The following is a 20,976-nucleotide window of genomic DNA, read 5'->3' as shown; positions in this document are numbered from 1 at the left end:
GGCGCATTTTTCAATGGAGCTCCCAGTTTCCATAAAGTAAATAACTGTGAAGTGCGGAGCCAGTTTGGAGCCAGTAAAGTGTTAAAACGGTAATCGACTGTTCGGGCTGTATATCGTCTTCAGCGCATAGTGGCGCTGCTGCGCTCGCTCTTCCGTAGCTGCTGGCTCTCGCCGAGTCGAGTCGATTTTCTCGGCAGAGGCGACATCGACATTCGCCAAAAGCGTTGGCCAACCCCCGAACACCAGAACACCAGCTGAGCACAGACGAAATCCGTCAGGCGGAGGCGCACAAGGTGAATTTGCGAAGGACAGGCCAGTTGCTGGAATTGCCGAAGAAAATAGCTGGAGAAAATAAAACATAAAGCCTTCCCTCGCCACGGAGCAGTGCAGTACAGGTGCGAAGAGCGGGACGGCAGCTACGTGCTCTAAGAGAAAAGCAGCCCGTAGGGAAGGTGAGTTGCATTTTATTGTGTTCTTTTCCCATGCTTTCTATGACGCGCGCACACCCCACACTCACCCACATTATCACCCACACCCACACAGACCTCGCACACAAGCGCAGCAGATACCAGCCCACCAATACCAGCGAGCTCTTTTATTTTTGTTTTCACTCTGACTTTATTCGATTTTCTGTGCTCGGCGAGTGCATTTCTGTTATCGGATTGCTTTGCGGATTGTTTTGTGATGTGTTTCTTCTGAACCGTGTGCTTCTTTCCTCCTTCTCCTCCTCGTCCGGTACGCGCTTGGCTTTTGGGTTTTTGGTTATTTGGTTTTCGTCTTTTCCCACAGTACACTTTACAGTTAAGCGCCTCTGAATGAAAAATACATGCCGAGTTGTCTCTCTCTACGTGTTTTTTCTGCTCTTCCGTCTCGTTCTCCCTGACAGCTGGCGTTGTGGGTATAGTGGGCCTCTGCCGCTCGAACACAGCGAGAGAGGCCGCCATTGTTATTTGGCAGTGTTGCATTTTGCCGCTCAATGCTTCGTGCTGGCTGCGAGAGCTTTCCTCGTGTTTGTTTTGTGCATCTCATTCGTTGTAGGGCTGTCAGATCTTCGGAATTTTTCGTGTATAACTATCGCAACAACTTTAATCTGACTAAGAAAACGGAAAACGCTTCTTGAATCTAAAATTAATTGCCAATTAATTAATAATAAGACGAATAAAAAACAATAAAAAAAAAACAAATTATTGGTATTAAATAATCATATAATAAAAATCAATTAAAGAATAAAATAAAATTGTTCACTTTTTGCGCGAAATAAATAGAAAATAGCAATAAACAATTAATAGCATATAGAAAAGTAAGCTTATACGGACGAATTCTGACCATAAATATGTATCCAGCCCGAACTTCGGGAAGCGAAAAGTACTTGTTGTTTTTAGTGTGACCGCTGCCTGCTTCCACTGCTGCACTTTTCATTTCAAATTAAAATTAAAAATTAAATAAAATAAAAAAAGGTATAATCTAAAAAATCAAAATTTATTCACATTCTTGGCTTTAATCGATGGTACTATTTTTGGTACAACTATAAAATGTTCGATATAAAATGTTATTTTATTTGCTATTTCAACACATTAACGGTTTATTTGCCAATTGAAAAGGCTCCTAAACAAGCTCCTCTGCAGTGTTGTCAACTTTTGCTTCAAAAAATAGCTCCCTTCGGCAGAACAAGCTTCGGAAAAAGCTGTATATTAAAAAAAAATGGAAAATGCATATAGACTTGCAATGAAAATTTTGCATACATACATATACAATGTATGTCAAAATAAAAAAAAAAAAACAAAAAATAAGAAAAAACTTTTAAAAGATTATTTTCCTTCCAAAATAATACAAAACAAGAACGGAAAGCTAACTTCGGGCGGAGCCGAAGTTGATATACCCTTGCAGTTAAGGTTGTGCCATTTCCGATCGTTCAGTTATATGGCGGCTATAGGATATAGTCGACCGATCCCGGCCGTTCCGACTTACATATATACTGCCGGGAAGAAGGATGTGTGCAAAGTTTCAAGCGATAGCTTTATAACTGAGAGACTAGTTTGTGTAGAAACAGACAGACGGACATGCTCATTTCGACTCAGGAGGTGGTCCTGATGGAGAATATATATACTTTATAGGGTTGGAAATGTCTCCTTCACTGCGTTGCACACTTTTGACTAAAATTCTCTGCAAGGGTATAAAAACTAGTTTGTGAACATTTCCGATAAATATATTTGATTGTGGATCCTGTCATCTGTCTCTATATTGTTATAGAAAAGCAAGTTAAAGAGAGGGTTAAAAAGTATTATAGTTTCGTGTTCTTTTTAATATTTTTTTTATGAAAAATATCTCAAGAATATTGTATTATAATATTACTCCGATCCATGCAAGAATTGCAAAGTTATGTATAAGCGAATATGACAAGATTGTGGTTAGAATTTTTTCTCATTAAATGGAAATTTAATTAATTATAAAATAATAATAGTTAAAGTAATAATGGAAATTAAATTGAATTAATTACACTATCAGTCAGTATCTTAAAAAAAACATTTGAAATAGGTCGTTTAGCACAGTTTTTCACCACTTAAGGATACTTATTTTTAATAGGACGAATTATATAATTTTGAATTTTTTAATTAATCCTAAATATTTTTATTTAATTATTTTTTTAAATTTTCTATAATGAGACTCAGAGTATAATTTACTTAAATCTTTGAACTAAATAAATAATCATATGATTTATGATTCATAAATTTGGCTTTAAGAGGGAAAAGGCTGAGTTGGCAACACTGTTCCTCGCGTACGACTGAGTGGCTGTGGAATACTTGGAAGCATTTATGGAATTGCGATCATTTACGCTCCTTGAGCGTAGTTCTGTAGGCCAGACTCATTTTTTGATTCCAATTATATGCGCATATTCTGGGGGGGAAGCGCAATAGGAACAATCGGAAGCCCATTAGGAAGGGCCACGTCAACGTTGCTGCTGAGACCCTACAACTGCCGCCGTCCACCCTAATTAATAAAATATAGCGCGGTGTGAAGGCTGGCTGGCAGCTACGGTGGCAGCTGTGGATAGAAGCTGGCCCTTCTGCTGGATGAGCAATAGCAGTGACATCAACGCTCAACGCCGTTGGCTCGCATTGGGCGAAGAAGAAGGTGCAACCCCCTGATAATTGTTATCTTGCTGCCGGTCCTGGAGCGTGAGCCAAGGTCTGTGGCCAAGGCCAGTTCCCTTGTTTATGTCGCTTGTCGACTGCCTTTGGAGTGGAGTTAGTGGAACCTTTGCTTCCCTGGCCATTGGCTCGTTGATTTTTCGCACCTGGGTTTACACATTTGATTAGTCAGATCCGCAGAGTTGTTTACGGCAATAGGGCCCACGTCGTAAACTGGCTTTTATCTGTGTATTCCACGTTGTAATAATGGCAGGTAATCGACCAGCTTACATTCAAAATGGGAAGCTAATCAGCCCCTACTGATTATCTGGGCGCAGGCTTGGCTTAAAATCCCCCCAGATATTGCGCTACTGGCTCTGGCCACCTCTAATCTTCCCACTGCAATTCAAATGATTTTAATCACAATTAGCCGGGTTATTTGTGGAAATAGTCGAGATAAACTGGTAATCGTTCAGTTGGCGAACGCGCGTTATCAGCTCTTCTGATATGCAATGGGTTTTTGTTTCTACAAACTGAAAGCCTATATGGTCGGTTCTTCAAAAACAAATTTAAAAAAAAGCATTGACTTTTGCATTTACATATTTCCAATTAATAATGTACCAAAAAATTCTTAAATCTGTCAAACTGAGAGACAAACTGTTCATCTGAGATCTGAACTTGAGAGCTAAGATCGGACTCCCCCTATAACTCACAGCGGACTTTCATTGATTTCCGATTCAAATGCTTTAAATGCTGCTGAAGATCGAAGAGCACTTCAATCAATAAAAATGTCACTTTTGTGGGGCAAAAGTGGCTCGTTATTCCCCCATCTGCCCTTTTTTGGAGCCATCAGGTGGCAACACCCATCAGGCCCATCAGGCCAAACTTGTGGCACTCTTTATAATATAAGCATTGTAGCAGCAGCACGTTTCGATTTTTGTATGCGAATTGGCAGCGGCTGGTGCGGAAAGCGCGCCTGTCGGGAGCAGTGTAACCAAAAATACACAGCCATTACACTGGCAAATGGTTTTTTTTGGCAAGAGCTGCGAGTGCTAATTCAATTAGAACACTTGCTTTCCTTTGCTGCTCCCAGACACGGCACAAATAGCGCCGAAACACAACAGTCAGAATGTTAATATTTTTCCCTTTGACGCAGTTCGGGCGATCCCCCAAGGTCTCGAACTATATGCGAACTATAAGATATTTCTAAAGAGGACTTCCGTGGCCCTCCTGCAGAACCATTAATTTCCCTCTCGACGGAGTGGTAGACTCCGCGCAAAAGTATGCTAGGGAAATTTTTTTGAACAACGAAAGGGAAGAACGGTAAAGGGGCCAAGTAGCAGGTATCACATTGTCTGAAATAATTAATTTTTGTTTGAAATTCTGTGAACCTGAACCCCACGATTATTATTTATTTCAAAACTGATTCCGGGAGATCTGGACTCTTGGAGATAGCAGGTGCCATCTGGCTGATAATACAATGTGGGCAGATTTTTCAGATTACCGGCCGGGTTATCAGCGGAGAGCCCAGTTCACGAACTGCAATTAAGGCTCTGTGCAGAAGTGTTCTGTGGTGGATTACGGCTTTTGATTCCTTAATTGTTAGAGTTTAATATTATTTTCAATCGAACAGAGCGAGCTAGCCGGAGCCTAGCCAGAGCTGGGGCTCGGAGGCGACCGAAGGATGACACATCGCTGCGCAGCGCTATTCTGCCCGCCGTGGCTGTGCTTCGCTATTTACCGCTACCGCTCCGTAATCCCTGCACAGACAAGCGGCTGAGATTGCGATTAGCGCTGAAAGTGGTCACTGGCTGGGGAGCGACGTAGGCATCGTCATCGCCATCGCCATCGGCAGCGGCAGCGGCAGCGTCGGCGATCGCTCGCGCGCCTTTGCAGCTCGCCTCGCTGGCGCTCTGCGCTCATTCCCATTTCGTCGAGCGACCTGTGTGGAACGGAAGGCGGTCGGCGGTTGGCGCTCGGCCCAGCGATTCGCTTTTGATTTCGTTCGTCTCTGTCGTGTCTCTTGTCGTGTTACTTGTGCCGCTTCCGAACCCAGCCACACACATATCGAAATCGGAGCCCGCCGCCCGTGTTTTGTGTGCCATCCGCTTGGCTTTCTACCGTTTGTTTATATTTTTTTGCAATTTTTTTTGTTTGGCCATTTCTTGTGGCGAAAATCCGCGGAGTCTCTGAGGCGGATCTCAAGCACTGTCTGAAGGATAACGCGCCCATCCTGCATCCTGCATCCTGCGCCCATGGCACAGTCGACGGCGACGTCTCCCCCCTACGGGAGCGGTAGCCTCTCCGTTCCCGATCCCGCCCCTGGCAAGGAGCCCAGCCCGATGCCGGACCCGGATCTGCCGACGCCAGCCCAGTCTCCGGCCAAGCCACTCTGTACGTATGGGAGTGGGCCGCATTCCGCCACCATGTCATCCACGTTGCATTTGCTCTAGCTCTGGCTCTTGCGGCGCTCTTCTGTTTCTGTTTCTGTTTCTGTTTCCGTTTCTGTTTCTGCTCCTCTCCCACTGATGATGATGCAGTTTTCGTGATTTCGCTGACGCCGTCGTCTGCATCTGCAATCGCGTGCTTGGCACTTTTGTGACTCGACTGGCTTAGTAACACACTTCTGGGGGGTGTCTGTAGGGGGAGGGGGGCTGAGGCGGGCAGCAAACACTGTTTGGGTTTGGCGACCACCAGTTGCTCCTCCGCAGCAGCTACTGGCCCATTGTTGGAAGAGCAAACACCGCCTCGGCGTGCTAATAGTTTCGAGAATCGCTAATGGTCCCAGTTCCGCTCTCCTCTCCCGCCTTCGCGGGCTGCGGCTATTACGCAGCATCACCGTTTGTTTATGCGTTGTCGGCTCCCCCTCTCCCCCCTCCCACCGCTCCCTGTCGGTCATCCCCGTCGTCACTGCTTTGCCGTCATCCCTCCCCCTGCTGCCGTCGCTCTGCTTCCAATGCGAATACTATTCCGCTCGCTGTCTTCGCGAGTTTCCTTTCCGCCTTTCCGCCTTTGGGGCATTGTTGTTGCCATTTGCTATTTACGCTACACGCTACCCGCTATATGCTACTTGCCATGTCCCATGCCCCATGCCCCATGCCCCACATGCCATATCCCATCTGCTATATGCACCTCATGGTCTTCATTTTCTGCTCAGAATTCTGTGCTCGGGAGCCGGAAAAGTAGACTGCTGCAAAGCAGAGGCGCGCAGTCTTGTCATTTTTTCATTGCCAGCCGTATCACCTGCTCGGCACCACCCCCTTCCCCGCCCCTCACTTGCCCCTGCTGTGCTTTTGGTCTATGGCCTTGGCATGTCCCGTTATTTATAATAGCTAGTAGTTTGCTGGTCCCCCTCGGGGGGCGGTGCAATGGATGGCGACTCAGCCCGGCACTTCCGGCGAGGGGAAGACACGATGGGCCGCCCAGGAGTGCCTCCCGCTCCCCCCATCCCCATCCGCCGGCCTGTCTGCTGTCCTATCTGCTGAGCAGGCGAAAGCTCGTATGCTTAAAGCTTAAGCCATTCGAACGCGGCCGCCACACATGGTGCTGAAACCGAAAGTGGGCTTATCTCTATAGCCCCCCCTGGAGCCCTTGCCCCCGCCCCCCACAGGTCGATTCCAGAGCGCATCTGCTCCTCAGCCTCCTTCTCGGTGGCTTCTGCAGTTGGCCCGCACCATGCAGCTCGGGGGGGCGATGGGCTGGAAGCCTCTGCCGACCCGACCCGCCCGCTCCGCGGCGACACTCACGTTAAGGCGTGTGCAAACAAACGCGCGCTGGTCACGAGCGTCGCTAAAGCGATTCGCCGCGAATCTCAATTACATTGTACGGCGGGCCAGTCGCAGTCAGGTGGCCTGATCGGCCAGCCAGGGGTTGCGTGGGGTCACGAGGGGTGGGGTGGTACCTGCACCCTGCCAGACATCTGGGAGGCAACAAGTGTTCATTATTCGGAACTGCTTGCATGACTCATTGGCCTGGGGGCACTGCTTGGTGGAAGGAAGGGTCTTGAACTCCAATAAGAGTTCCTTTTTAATTCCAGTTATTCCAGTGAAGCTTCGGATCAAAATTGAGCTGTTGGAATTCTGAAAGCAAGGCCTCATGGCGTAGGGCTGATGTTATTTCAAAAGTGTACGGGCAGGTCCCATGACTCAGTGACTCAGAGCGAGCCATTCATGGGAGCTGAGCAACTTGGCGCAGTCAGAGCCCTCGGGGAGGCACTGCGGAGCCACGCATTATTCCGCCGCCAGCCCACTTAGCATCACCCGCAGCAGTCATGAACACGATTGGGGGTGTATATCATAAAGATACCAGGCCTCCAGCCCGGCCAGCCCTGCCAGCCCGAGAGGGTGGGGCGGGCTGTGGGAACCGCCAGGTTGGCTGTTTATGGGCCGGCTGCCTAACCAGCCACTCGCAATGATCGATGGCTCCGGCGATAAGGCGATCGGCGCTAATTATATGGCTGTTTCAGGCGCTGGCCTCTGGATCTGGCGCTCTTCCTGCCTGCAGCTATTGCGTTCTTCCCTCGGCGGCCGTGTCTTATCAGGGCCTGCCCGGCCACCCGACCATTCCTGTCGACGGCGACGATAATTGCGGTTGTTGCTGTTGGCGTTATTTTCGGTGGCTTTCGGCTCGGGCTCTCTGCGCGATTATCAGCCAGGCGGCCTGAGATTGTACCACATGCCGACCGGGGAGGGGCGCGCTTTCGTAAATTATTTCGCCTTTATTGTCTTGCCAATCAACCCACACATGGCCGGGTGGGTATCTATCGCAGGGATTTCACAAGTGGTCCAACACAGAAATCGGTGTTCGTCGACCCACTAGAGGGTCTTGTTTGGAGAAACATAACAATGAACAGAATCTTCAGCAGATCTTCTAGCTCCCAACTCCTGTCCCAGTCCCAGTCTATATTTTGGCTCATAACATCACTATTTTCATGGAATCAAAGCGAATTTTGGCCCGAAACCTGAATTAGTAACGTGGATTAGTGCTCAACCGCATAAATAATTCGCATTTTGATAGAAACCCAACCCTTGGCAGATAATCACGCATTTATTTATTCCAGTAATGCTTGTAATTAGTGTTTATTCTTTAAATTAGCAACTATTTAACTTATTCAGAAATAATTAACTTATGCGAGATAGTCTGAAAAATAGTCACTTGTATTTTTAGTTAGTGAAGGGTTTAAAAAGTGAGCTGGAAAAGACGAATACTGTTAGGGAAAATAGTGTCTTAGCAAGTTAGGAAAGGGATTTATTTATTCCAGGGACTTAACTTTTAACTGTATTCTTTGCCAAAGGAGGTATGCACTCGAATATCTAAAATATTTAACAAATAGACTGCATTAAGTAATATTTCGGAGCAATATAATAATGATAATGCTTTATATTTATTTGTTCGCTCAAAGAATAATGATTATTTTCTGAGCGAAATAATAAAAATCCACACATCATCTTTATTTTGGGAGTTTTAAAATAAAAATCAAAACAATAATCATTATTGCCTTTTCACTCAAAACATTCTCTAGGCTCTATGTTTTTATGTTTTATTTTGCATTTTATTATATATTCGCTTGAAGTCGAGCAATATTATCTCTGTTATCTTGTTGTTTTTCTTGCTGTTTTTTTAGATAAAAGGTGTAGAGCCTCAAAAAACATAGCTTTAGGATAAAAAGACTTTAAGTTATTGCTGACAAATATTTGTATCTGTCGGAGTCCTATTTGTGGAATTTAATAATTAAGGGGGCAGGATGGTTTCAGAGGCTGACAAAAACAGATTTTTGCGTTCATTTTTTAACAAAAATCAGCCATTATTGCCCGTAAAAATGGTAAAAAAATTAAACAAAAAAAGCGTTCGTTCATCCGCAAGTATTTATTGTATAAAAGATGTGTGAAAAATTGTATTTAGATCCGACCATTACTTTTTGAGTTACGTTACGCACCGACTTGAAAAAGTTGTTTTGAGAAAAACGCGTCTAAATGTAAAAGAAATATTCTCATTACCCTAACCTTATAACCCCAAGGACCGAACACCTTTTCCGGCGGAAGTGCATAGCCTCCTAGTTGTAGCCTATAGTTCGGCCTACAACCGGCAGATATATATTGCGAGATATATTTGGCAAACATCGGATAAAGATAGTCAATGCCTATGAAAACTTCTCCATCATACCAATTTCGTATCTTTATATAATAGTAATCGCTTTTATCTTGCCCTAACCTATCCTATCTTCAAAAACACCAGAGCTATGTCGTGTCCGATCAATCAGTAACATGGCTGTAGGATATAGTATATAGTAGGATATATGTATGTATAGTATAAAGTATATGCTATATAGTCCTATGTTTATATATACAGTTTACAGATACCTTCGGTTTTCACAAGAAATACCATGAATCCTGACCAAGAATAAATCCGCGAGAGGTATCCTTTACTGCGTTGCTCTCTTCTGACCAAAGGTATAATACACTCTTGTAGAGTTTCTAAAACTTTGTCTCAATGTCTCAAAGTAGAATACTTCTTAAGATACTTGGCAATTATCGGATATATTTTAGATTCTACTGCGTTGCACACTTTTGGACAAAACATAGTGATACAACGCCCCTGCTGTAAAGGTTTGAAAAACAGAACAGCTTGCTTGGGGTATCCCTAGTATGCTCCACTCCATGCATCCTCCACCTCCAGCTACAAATGAGCAAAGATAGTCTTCTGGCCTGGCCTGAGCAAGCACCGCACTTTAAACTGATTCATTCGGTTCGATTGTAACACACTCATGTGCGACTTTTTGTACACACGATACGAATTGCGATGGAATTTAATGAAAGTGCTTCCCATAATTGGCATGAAAGTTTGCGAAAGAGACCCTCGAATCTGTGCCTTTCAGACTTGTATTTTTCAATTGTTTAGTTTTTAATTTCATTATTAGTGCCACAAAGACGACTTTTCACAATTTGATTCAAACTCTTTACCAACAGGTGACCTGAGTACAAGTTTGCATTTTTTATTTATGGTTTAAGTCACATTTCTTTCATAAATGTTAATTAAATGTTAAAATATTCACAAAATACAATATATTGAATGATTTCTCCTCCCTTTGCTCCCCAAAAAATAATAGTGTTTGTGATAAAGACTGCAAGCTTATCATGTTTTTGTGCAAAATAATTAAATGTTAAACTCCTTAAACTAAATGTGGCTGAAGCTGATGTGAAAAAATTAAATTTTTAGGTTTACGTTTTCAGGCCAATATTTGCATGAAAACAACAGAGATGTGTAACCATTGTATTATTGTGTTTTTTAAACAAGAAAACTTAAAGACTACTGGAACTACCCATTTTCCGGACTTGGTGACATAATATAACAAATAAATATCGGTTAAAATGCTCTGAAGTAGGTTTTGAGCTAAAAATGGTATTTAAAACTGTTATTAATAATAATGAATACTATTATCAATAATAATAATAAAAAAATAACAAAAATAAATAATAATGAACAAAATGAATAATAAAGGAAAACATACAAAATCTAATGAATGGGTCCTCTTTGTTTAAAATATAATGTATGCATAAAGTTCTCAAAATTATAGGAGTGCCCATTACCAATGTGAAAATCGCCGAGAAAAGCGATGTCTCATAAACAAACTCGTAAACAAAGTAGGAGAAAGAAATAAAATTGGGAAAAACGATTGCTGTAGAGATGACAAGTGCATGTGCAAAAGCACTCCTATTATTTTGAAAACAGCTGTATGTTAATAATATTTAGTAATATTAAATAATATTTATGATAATTAAGAAAGAGGAGCCTTTCGATAGAGACGACGGGTTAGGTCAATGTGGTTGCAGTACTTCTACAAATAATAAACAAAAATATAATAACAAAAATTAAAAGAATAATAAATAATAAAATAATCAGTAATCATTAAAACAATAATAAAAAATATATTGAAACAATACTAATAGTGCTCATTAAGTAGTATTTAAACTAAAAAAATTGTCATCAAGTAAGATGAGACTAATATAATAGGATTAGGGTAAATGTGGTTCAAGGTACTTTATAAATAATAATAATTTAATTAGTACTATCAACTATAATAACAATAAATAATTATGAAGGCAAAAATAATAATAAATAATGAAAAGAATTAATAATAGTATTTTTAATGAATTTTTAACGAATTTCAATGAATGATGAATAGTAGTTCCACCAATGAGAAAGAGAACTTACACGATAGAGATGCCGATAGAGAGGTGCTTTCCAAATAAGGACTAGCATAAATGCGGTTCAAGGTCCTTTATAAACAATAGTAATATAATTAAAACTAAAACAAGAGTAATAATAAATAATCATGATAATAATAAAAAAAAATAATAATGCTAATAATAAAAAAAAATAATAATGCTAATAATAAAAAAAAATAATAATGCTAATAATAAAAAAAAATAATAATGCTAATAATAAAAAATAATAAATATATAAAAAAAATTAATTAAAAAAATTAATAAATAAATAAAATTAATAATAGTATTCGTTAAAAGCAGTTCAGCTAATAAGAAAGAGAACCCACTCGACAGAGTGCCCACTGCCGATAGAGAGGCCTCTTCCGAGGCTGTAATATATACAAATATCCGCCAGTTCGCGACTGCCAGAAACATCTAGTAGAGCAGTAAATCAGTAAGCTAGTAATTTAGTAAAGCAGCTCCAAAAAACACACAAACTGGTTTTTAAACCGTTTTTGGTGATTGATTTGAGGCTGTTTCTGAACTGACAGGTGCTTCGGTAGAAACTCTGAAATAGTTTAAAATGTAAACATCTATTGCACAAACTTATATTTGAAACCAACTTAGGGATGCCCCATGCCCCCTGGAGAGATGTCACTCCCAAGTTTCTACTGTGATATTTTTCTATTTTTTGTTGGAATTCAAGAATATCCAGATCTCACGCACTTCGGTTCTGAGCCGAAACAGGTCTTGGGGAATTCGAGAAGGTGCAAAGTGGGTCGCGGAATCAGTGAGAATGCGGGAACAGGTCTTGGTTATCTAATGTGGAGCGGCGAGTCCAGTGATAAGAGGCCCGCGGGTTGCCGATCGCGGATTTGCGGATGCAAATCGAGCACGCCCTCAGTGCGTGATAGCCCGCTGCCCAGTGCTCGGTGCCCGGTCTTGTTTGTTTTTCCGTCTTTTGACCTTCCGATGCCATCTGGACCAGTTGCGAGAGCAACTGAGTCGGAGTCGCTTCCCTATCAGTCCCGTCATCAGATGATGACGCAGGTGGGTCGAAGGCGATTAATCTGATCGATTCCCGGCCGGGGGTGGGCGAGGCGTTCCTCCACTCGACTTCCACTCGACCTGCCTTCAATTGCACCGCCAGACCCACCCCACTCGGCTTGCCATTTGCATACTGCGCACAACCACTTGACTGGCGGTCAGGAACACGTGAGGTGCACTTTGAGTCGGGCCGGGGCCGGGGCCGGAGCCGGAGCCGCAGTGCCTTCGAGCTCAGCGATGCGGCTGGGACCTGCTCAGGTTGCTGCGCAGTTTCGCCAATGGCCGTTCACTTCCTTTTCGTTTTTTAGCGAATTGTTACAGTTACATTTCGTAAGGTTGGCGGCGCCGTCGTCGCCGGCGTCGCGGCCGGGTCTCAAAGCCAGTCGCTAGTTTCGGCGCTGGCTTTCAGTATTGGAGCGTTCTTCGCCGAGTCAGCTTCTAGTTCTGTGCGCTCTGCGGTCGCCTTCCGGCTCGTCGGCTCCTCGGCTCCTGCAGCGCTGCTCCTCCAAGTGCCGTCTATCGATCAAGGTAATTGCCGTCCTAAACCCGCACCAACAGTCGCCATAATCGCCCTCCTTGTTGCACCACCAAGGTGTCCCTTGCGCCTCCACTGGTGCTTGCCTTTTGTGCTTGGATCTGCCGAGCACCAGGCAGATATTACTGTTCCAGCACTATCGACCAAGGCGCTCTATAAAAAGTTTATGGCAGTCGGCCGGAATTTCAGTTTCGAACACTTGTTGACTTGTTTGTTTATTGGCTTGAGAGCCCGCTCTGGACAGAGCGCAGATCACCCAGGAACTCACCCATGAAGCGCCTTAAAGTACAAAGTATTAGTCAAGTATTAGTCCCTACTTCCCGTTGGCCTTCACCGCCCGTTCGGTGGTCGGGTTCTTGGTAACTTTCCGCTGAAGGCCTCCCCCCGACTCCGGAGGCACTGACCTCGCCCGCCCACCGCGCCCGATAATGGCCGCCGCTTCATTCAGAAATACTCGATACGACCAGAATCGCCAAGCAGACCAAGCAGAATAAATAGCCCCCGCCATTCCCCGCCACCTGCCCACCTCATGTTCTTCGCTTTTTTCTTTCTCTTCCCTCTCTTCTCCGCCCCATCGCAGCAGACCTGGCAGCGTTCCAGGGGCTGAGGATCACCTGGCAACTCTGGTCGACTCTGGCCTACCTGGTGGCAGCGGCAGCGGGAGTGGCAGTGGCAGAGCCCTGGCCAGACATCCGCAACTATCGATAGCCCTGCGAGCGAGTCTGGCGCTCGATTCCCGCTATCAGCTGTTCTGCGTAGCTGCGTGTTGGTTCCGTTCGTTTTGTGTTTTGTGAGTCTGGTGTGTTTTTATTTATTGTTTTCGAGTGCCCCGCTCCCTCTCCCTCTGGCTCGCTCTCTTCTCAGTCTCCATCCCGCTCTCTCCCCAGCTCATCGCCCACGCCGCACGCACGTTGTGGTGGTGTGGTGTGGTGCGGTGTGGTGTGGTGTGTTTGAGGTGCCTGCCTGCCTCGGTTTCACTTTCATTTGTCTCCGCTGGCCAGCGCCCGACGCTCGCCCGATCGTCAAGAGCAAAGAAGTCAAATAGCAGCCGTTCACCCGCCCGTGCGTGTTTGTATCTACCCAGAGTCGAGTCCAGGCGCGGATCTATCTTGTAGATCGTGGGCAGTTGTAGGTGATCTGTAGGTATTCTGTCGGCCCCTGGACCCACACGTACAAGAGCTACATATGTCGTAGGTGCCCCCCGCCACATCCACATCCACATCCACATCCACATCCACATCCACATCCTCACACACATCTCATCCAAGCACCACTCCCAGCCCAACACTACATTTATGTAAAAATACTCGACTAATTTCATGTCTCGCTGCGCCACGCCAACCAACAGCATCCGCAACTCCAGGCCCAGCCACCACAGGAGCACCAACTCACCACCAGCAGCAGCAACAGCAACAGCTCCAGCAGAAAACAATCCCTGACCAAGAACCAGGCCCAGGCCAGACTACCATAAACAACAACAACCCCGCCACCAGCAACAACAACTACAGCAGGAACGAAAAGAAAAGGGACGACGAACGCGACAAGGACGACCAGGGCGAAGACGACGGCGAGGACCAAGTAGGAACATTGCCATTGCCATCCATTAACAGGCTCCTCCCCCGCGCCATCCGCTCCTCCTCCTCCTACCCGGACCTCTGTACCTGCTGCAACTGTGCCTGCAGCAGCTCCTCCTCCTCCTCCTCCGCCTCATCCTCCTCGTCCTCCGCCTCCAACTCCTCCTCAGCAGCCGCAGCCGTTGCCGTTGTCAAGCAGCTAGCCCGCTGCGTGACCGCCACCAGCATCATGGACATGCCATACAACACCTCGCCGTCGCTACGCGTGCGCACCACCTCGCTGAACCAGCTGAAGAAGACCGCCGATCTGGCGATCGAGAACGAGCTGCACGTCTGCCCCTCGGTGATGTCCGAGGAGCTGCGCAAGCTCCTGCCCCCCACCTCGGAGACGGTCATGACCAAGCCGTTCCCCGTGCGCGGCGAGCGCACCATAGCCGACTGCACCACTCCGCACGTGATCGCGATGGTGGGCTTGCCGGCGCGCGGCAAGACCTTCATCTCGAAGAAGCTGGCCCGCTACCTCAACTGGATCGGGATAGCGACGCGCGTGTTTAACCTGGGGGAGTACCGACGACACGCCACCACGGCCTACAAGTCGCACGAGTTCTTCCGCGCGGACAACGAGGAGGCGATGGCCATCCGAAACCGGTGCGCCAACCAGGCGCTGCACGACTCCTGCGAGTGGCTGCTGAGCGGTCAGGGCAGCATTGCCGTCTTCGACGCCACCAACTCGACCCGCGACCGGCGGCAGCTCATCTACGACATTGTGGTGAAGCAGCACGGCTTCCGGCTGTTCTTCGTTGAGTCGATATGCGACGACCCGCAGATCATCGAGCAGAACATCCTGGAGGTGAAGGTCAGCTCGCCGGACTACCTGAACATGAACACGGAGCTGGTGGTGCGCGACTTCCTGCAGCGCATCGAGCACTACGAGGAGCGCTACCAGCCCATTGACGAGGTCACCGAGGCCCACCTCAGCTTCATGAAGGTCTACAACGCCGGCAAGAAGGTGGTCGTCTACAACAACGAGGGGCACGTGGAGTCGCGCATCGTCTACTACCTGATGAACATCCACATCACGCCGCGCACCATCTACCTGACGCGGCACGGCGAGAGCGAGCACAACCTGAGCGGTCTGATCGGCGGCGACTCGAACCTGAGCGCCCGCGGCCACCAGTACGCCCGCGCCCTCTCCACGTTCATCTCCCAGCAGCACATCGACGGGCTGCGCGTGTGGACCTCCTGGATGAAGCGCGCCATCCAGACTGTGGCCGACGTGAAGGCGCCCCAGGAGCGCTGGAAGGCCCTCAACGAGATCGACGCCGGCCACTGCGAGGAGATGACCTACGAGCAGATCAAGGAGCGCTTCCCGGAGGAGTTCAAGGCGCGCGACGTGAACAAGTTCGCGTACCGCTATCCGCGCGGCGAGAGCTACGAGGACCTGGTGGCCCGCCTGGAGCCGGTCATCATGGAGCTGGAGCGGCAGGGAAACGTGCTGGTGGTCTCGCACCAGGCCGTGCTGCGCTGCCTGTTCGCCTACTTCCTGGACAAGTCCGCCGACGAGCTGCCCTACCTGTACGTGCCCCTGCACACGGTCATCAAGCTGACGCCGGTGGCCTACGGCTGCAAGGTGGAGCACATCAAGCTGCCCATCGACGCCGTGGACACGCACCGGCCCAAGCCCAAGATCCCCGGCGACGTCAGCGAGCCGGGTCTCGACGGACTCAGCGGCGAACTGGTGGCGCCCGATGGCGTCGGCAAGGTGCTCATCGTGGGTGACGACGTGGCGACGGTCACGAACGGCAATGGCGGGCGCGTCGACACCCAGGCGCACCAATGACGGCGTCCGCATCCACCTCCGCACCCACCTCCAAAGTCCAAGACCCTTTAGGAACGGCAGCTGGAACTACCGGACACAGACCAACCACTACCTTCCCGAATCCTACCCATCGCACCCAAACACCTGAAACCCTTCGACCCAGACCCAGACTCGGACTTGGACCAGGACGTGGACCTGGACGTGGACGTGGACGTGGAGATGACTGTCTTTTATGTTTCGGACTGCTTACGAAATTGTGATTGATCCACTGAGCTGTTTACTACGTACTTTAAAGAAGAAACCCAGATTTGATAGCCTTTACACTTGTAACCGATGAAGGATATGGACCCTATACTTAACTCTCTTACTCTACGCCTGTTCTGCGACAGCGCCACCCGGCCGCACTCGATGTGATTGACTTGCCCTACCCATACCCCTACCCAACCACATAGACATACATACGTATACCCTATATATCAAATATATACAAGCTGTTGTGTACTGTAGCACGCCCCAGGCACCTTTGTGTTTTTATCGAAGCTTGGCGAGCTTCGGCTGTCGGACGAGAGGACTCTTGATTCCATTAGCCAACCGCGTGTGCTGGCGCAGCTCCGGCTGCTCGCCCGCCATGCTCTATGTAGCTTCTATGGTTCGCGCCCTGTGCGAATATTGTAATGACACTATAATATCATCTAATCTTATTCAAAGCAAATAAATAACCGATTATCACCACAAACCAAGACAGAACCAGTGTGTTTCATTTCTATCCAGAGGCCGAGCGTCTCTCGCCCAAAATTGCGTGTGCTTTTAACGAAGGGGGCTTTCGAAGGGATTACTAGTTGCTACTTACTAGTTACTAGTGCGTAAGGGGATCCAAGGCGCTATTATTTGATAAAAACTATCCGTTTTTGTTCGATGGATTTCGGTGGGTTAGTAAAGACTAGACCATTGGCTTCTAACGACTATATTATACTCTACTCGGTGCTCCCAGTAGTTCCCTAACAAAAGTTCCTTTTTAACGTATTCATTTTTTTTAAGACAAAATCAAAATAGATAAAAATTTTACAATTTGCCAATAAAATATACTTGATATTCCGATCTTTTATTTCATTTTTGTTTTTCATTTGAAAAAATTGACTAATTTTTTATTGGGGAATTCTCGAAAATAATCTCCTTGAATTTTTTTTTGCTATATATATGATAAATAGATATTAATATGATATATAAAAACATATTATGACTTACACAAAAATGTATGATCTAATTAATGCAAAAATGGCAAAAAATTGACTTATTTCTTATTTTGTTTTTCTGCCTTGATTGGTAATTATCCCTAGATCATTTCTGTATCTTCTCGAACAGGACGAAAACGAAATTATTATCCGTTCTGTTCATTTAATCACTTAGCTTACAAACTAAGCTAGTTTAAAAGTTGGTATTTGGCAGAAGGCCCTACAGTTTTTGTAAATGTGAGTTTTAGATTTTAGATTAGAAAAATCTTGTGAAATGTCTTTTTTGATAAAAAGTTTGAGGCCGGCAGGAGCGATTACAATAATATTAAATATCCATTTCAATAAATCCCTGCGGACGGCAGTCCTGGCAGGTCATGCACTAGTATGCAGCAGGAGTCCCTCGAATAAAGCTCAAAATTAAATATTTCCTGTGTGCGTCCGATTGTTAGTTGAGATACTCGATGTTCTATATAATTATTTGTTTGAAACGAAAAAGATTCGCATTGGTTGTGCATTGTCGGAATCCTTTGCGCGTAAGTAGACGGAACCAATTTCAGGAGGAAAGGAAATAATAACAGTGTACATTATAGAGTAATAAATATAATTTTTGTGCCCTTTTCTGGCATGGTTTTTAAGGCATCCATCTCAAGGTCCCTTAATCTTACTACCTATGATGAATTATTTAAAATCCAGAGCTTGCAAGCAACTGTCGACCGATTTATTCTTTGCTGTCTATTGAGGAACTAAACAGACAGAAATGATGCACTTTTCAGACTGCCCCTCTGTGGTTCGCTACCGATTTCAGTAACAGAACGCGAAAAAATAAATAAGTTAAAAGTTTAGTAAGATACTTCTGATACATGTTTCATAAAAAACAGTCATTTAGAGACAACTTTGCTAGGAGTATCCAACTTGACTTTAAAATTAATATTCAAATCAAACAATAATATACGAATTAATATTCAGAGATCAGGGAGATGCACCTCTCACTTAAATGGGGTGCAGGGCGGGAAGTGCAGTTCGTTCCTAAACCTGTGTATGCAGGGTGGAAAGTGCACCACGTTGGGAAGCATAGAGACTATGTACCTAATTTCTATGTACCTAGTAACTTTAGTAAAAAGTTTTGAGCAAAAGACTAAATGAAGTAGTCAATGACAGACCGAACCGGACAGAAAACAAATAAAGTGTTTTGCATGCTCTGTTGAAAATATAAAACTAAAAAAAATTGAAGAGTTTATTGGGGCACTGGAATTTTTAATCTATTCGACTTATTCCTGGGGTTAGTAACCTGGATCGAGCCTCGTCTTATTTCACGTATCCGTTTGCTTTTCAGTTGTCACCAGGTGTTCCGGGCCCTGCCCACACCCATGTCTGCTAGACAGCGGTCTACTATCCAGCGACTCAGCCAAAGCAGCTCGGAAGGCGGTGCAGAGGCCCGCTAGGAGGCGCTCCCCCAGGAGCTGTCTCGGAGTCTCCGAAGAATCAGCACTTCAACAGTCCAAACATGCCGCGCTTTCGCAACGAGGAACCCGAGCAGTCGCACTACACTGACGGCGACGTGGTGTGGGTCAAGATACACAACACGGAGATCTGGTGGCCCGGCGAAGTGACTTCGTCGCAGGACTTCCGGTTCGTCAACTCCTCCAGGCCCCCCTTCGCAGTCGTGGCCTTCTTCAATGAGAAAACCTTGTAAGCCCCTCCTCGCCCTCGGAGTAGATTCGTAGACTCACCCCAGCTTTCCCTTCTACTTTCAGCGAGCAAGTGAAGTCAGCCAAGCTGATATATCCTTTCCAATGCACCCACAAAGAGGAGTTCATCAAGCGCGGCACCAGTGAGTATTCCGGTGCCTTGGAGCACGAATACATTTTCACTTCAAAAGGAAGAGCTACGATTTATACAAGATAATATACAAGATAATCATACTTATGCTGGCTACAGACCGCTCTATTTATTATGTGTGCCTTAGGGATACAGTTTACAAAAAACAAGCGAAAACAAAGCTGAAAAGATGTACAAATAACTTGTTTAAACTAAGGAACAAATTTAAAGATAATCATAATAGTAAAGATTTATGAGTGCATTTAGTAATATTTTATCTTGTATTATTTTTAATATATTCATTAAATAGTTTGGCCAAAATGAAATAGAGTATTTTAAGCATGTCTTAGGCAACCAGTTTGCTCGTTTGCTCGTAGGAAAAAACTGTTAGAACTATCCAAAATTGCAATTAGATTTGAGAGCATTTATGCGGATTTCTACATTTTTGCCAAGAATTAAGTTTATAAAAACAGATTGTAAATTGATCGTAAGATTGTTCATTTAGAAGAGTTAAAAAAAAAAAAAAAAAAAAAAAAAGAATTAAGTCTCCACTCTGCGACGCAAAACCATTGCTGTCTGGCAGTGAACTGGCTTTCCTGAGCCTCGGTTGGACTGAACATAACACGTAATAGAATCTTGCAGATTACACAGGCCGACAATTTCCAACTTTTGTTTTCCTCCACGCATAATTTTACCTGCTCCATAACCTTTAGGCTCCCCTAAACCAAAGTCCAGAACAAACATAGGTTCTATCACCCACAGTTTCCGCGGTACACCCAAGAGAAGAAATTGATCAAATTTTACCATATATTGAATTATGTAGGCCGTGTAATGGCGATGACCATCATTGTTTCTAGTACATATAATTTTCGAAATGTATGTGTACCAACTAAAATTAAAAAATGGTATATAGCAGTTACCATATCTTTGGAATACTCATCCAAAGTTCAAATCTCAGATTTTCTACATTAATTTTTGGTCTTCTATGATTTTTCCCCAAACATTTTTCTATGGAAGATTTTTATTTTCCTATTGAAATCATTAGATCATACTATGTTTTAATTTTGGATTTAAGGAAAAACTCGAAATAATTTTATTGAATTTAATATAAGTGGTTAAACAATATTTTCTTCAATTAAATTGGAGTTTCTAATCTCATATGGCATAAGCCTAATCACTTTGAATGAATACCTTTAAGATCTCTTGGAGAGAGTGCTGGTGGAATCTGCGGGCCATATTTATATTTATTTAATATTTACAATGTGCATGTGCCCAGAGACCATGTCCTAATCTCATTAACGACCTATAGGGAGTCCTCTCAGCTCAAGTTACCTCAGTAAAATTGATATTTGTGCAAAACTTATTTTTGATATAACGGTTATTCGAATAACTATATAAATCTTTCGAGTATACAGATTTTTTTTCGTATGCATTGACAGTCGTTTCTATGAATTTATTTCTTATCTGCTTTTAATCTATGGTCCTTTTAGGATTTTAAAGAAGACAAAGTCATGCGTTCAATAGAAAGTTGATATATGTGCAAAGTTCTGCATTTGAATTTTGAGCTCGACACGTCAACTGACCTCCAGTAAAAAGCGATTTATTTTAAGAAGTCGTTT

The 20,976-nt window shown here is 45.0% G+C and overlaps 2 protein-coding genes across 5 annotated transcripts in view; both read left to right on the top strand.

Annotated features, from left to right (window-relative positions):
• LOC6502907 overlaps nt 1-20,976 on the top strand; it is a 32,733-nt gene that overhangs the window by 1,085 nt on the left and 10,672 nt on the right. Inside the window, exons 2-3 of the mRNA XM_014905769.3 lie at nt 18,873-19,228; nt 19,294-19,370. Coding sequence (XP_014761255.1) covers nt 19,044-19,228; nt 19,294-19,370 — 262 coding nt within the window. The 5' untranslated portion in view covers nt 18,873-19,043. The remainder of the gene's footprint in view (nt 1-18,872; nt 19,229-19,293; nt 19,371-20,976) is intronic.
• On the top strand, nt 68-17,047 carry LOC6502906 (6-phosphofructo-2-kinase/fructose-2,6-bisphosphatase 1). Of its 4 annotated transcripts, none has more exons than XM_032455905.2 (2): nt 68-452; nt 14,263-17,047. In XM_032455905.2, exon 2 carries the CDS (start codon nt 14,718-14,720, stop codon nt 16,326-16,328), a length of 1,611 nt encoding a protein of 536 aa, XP_032311796.1. In that variant the 5' UTR covers nt 68-452; nt 14,263-14,717; the 3' UTR covers nt 16,329-17,047. The 4 variants fall into 4 exon arrangements, with proteins under 4 accessions (XP_032311796.1, XP_032311795.1, XP_001963616.2 ...); XM_032455904.2 differs by lacking the exon at nt 68-452 and adding an exon at nt 5,059-5,522; XM_001963580.4 differs by lacking the exon at nt 68-452 and adding an exon at nt 12,581-12,907.

This window comes from Drosophila ananassae, chromosome XL, assembly GCF_017639315.1.
Source record: "Drosophila ananassae strain 14024-0371.13 chromosome XL, ASM1763931v2, whole genome shotgun sequence".
NCBI lineage: Eukaryota > Metazoa > Arthropoda > Insecta > Diptera > Drosophilidae > Drosophila > Drosophila ananassae.
The sequence above is the reverse complement of the archived record's forward strand: the minus strand, read 5'-3'. Positions and strand labels throughout refer to the sequence as shown.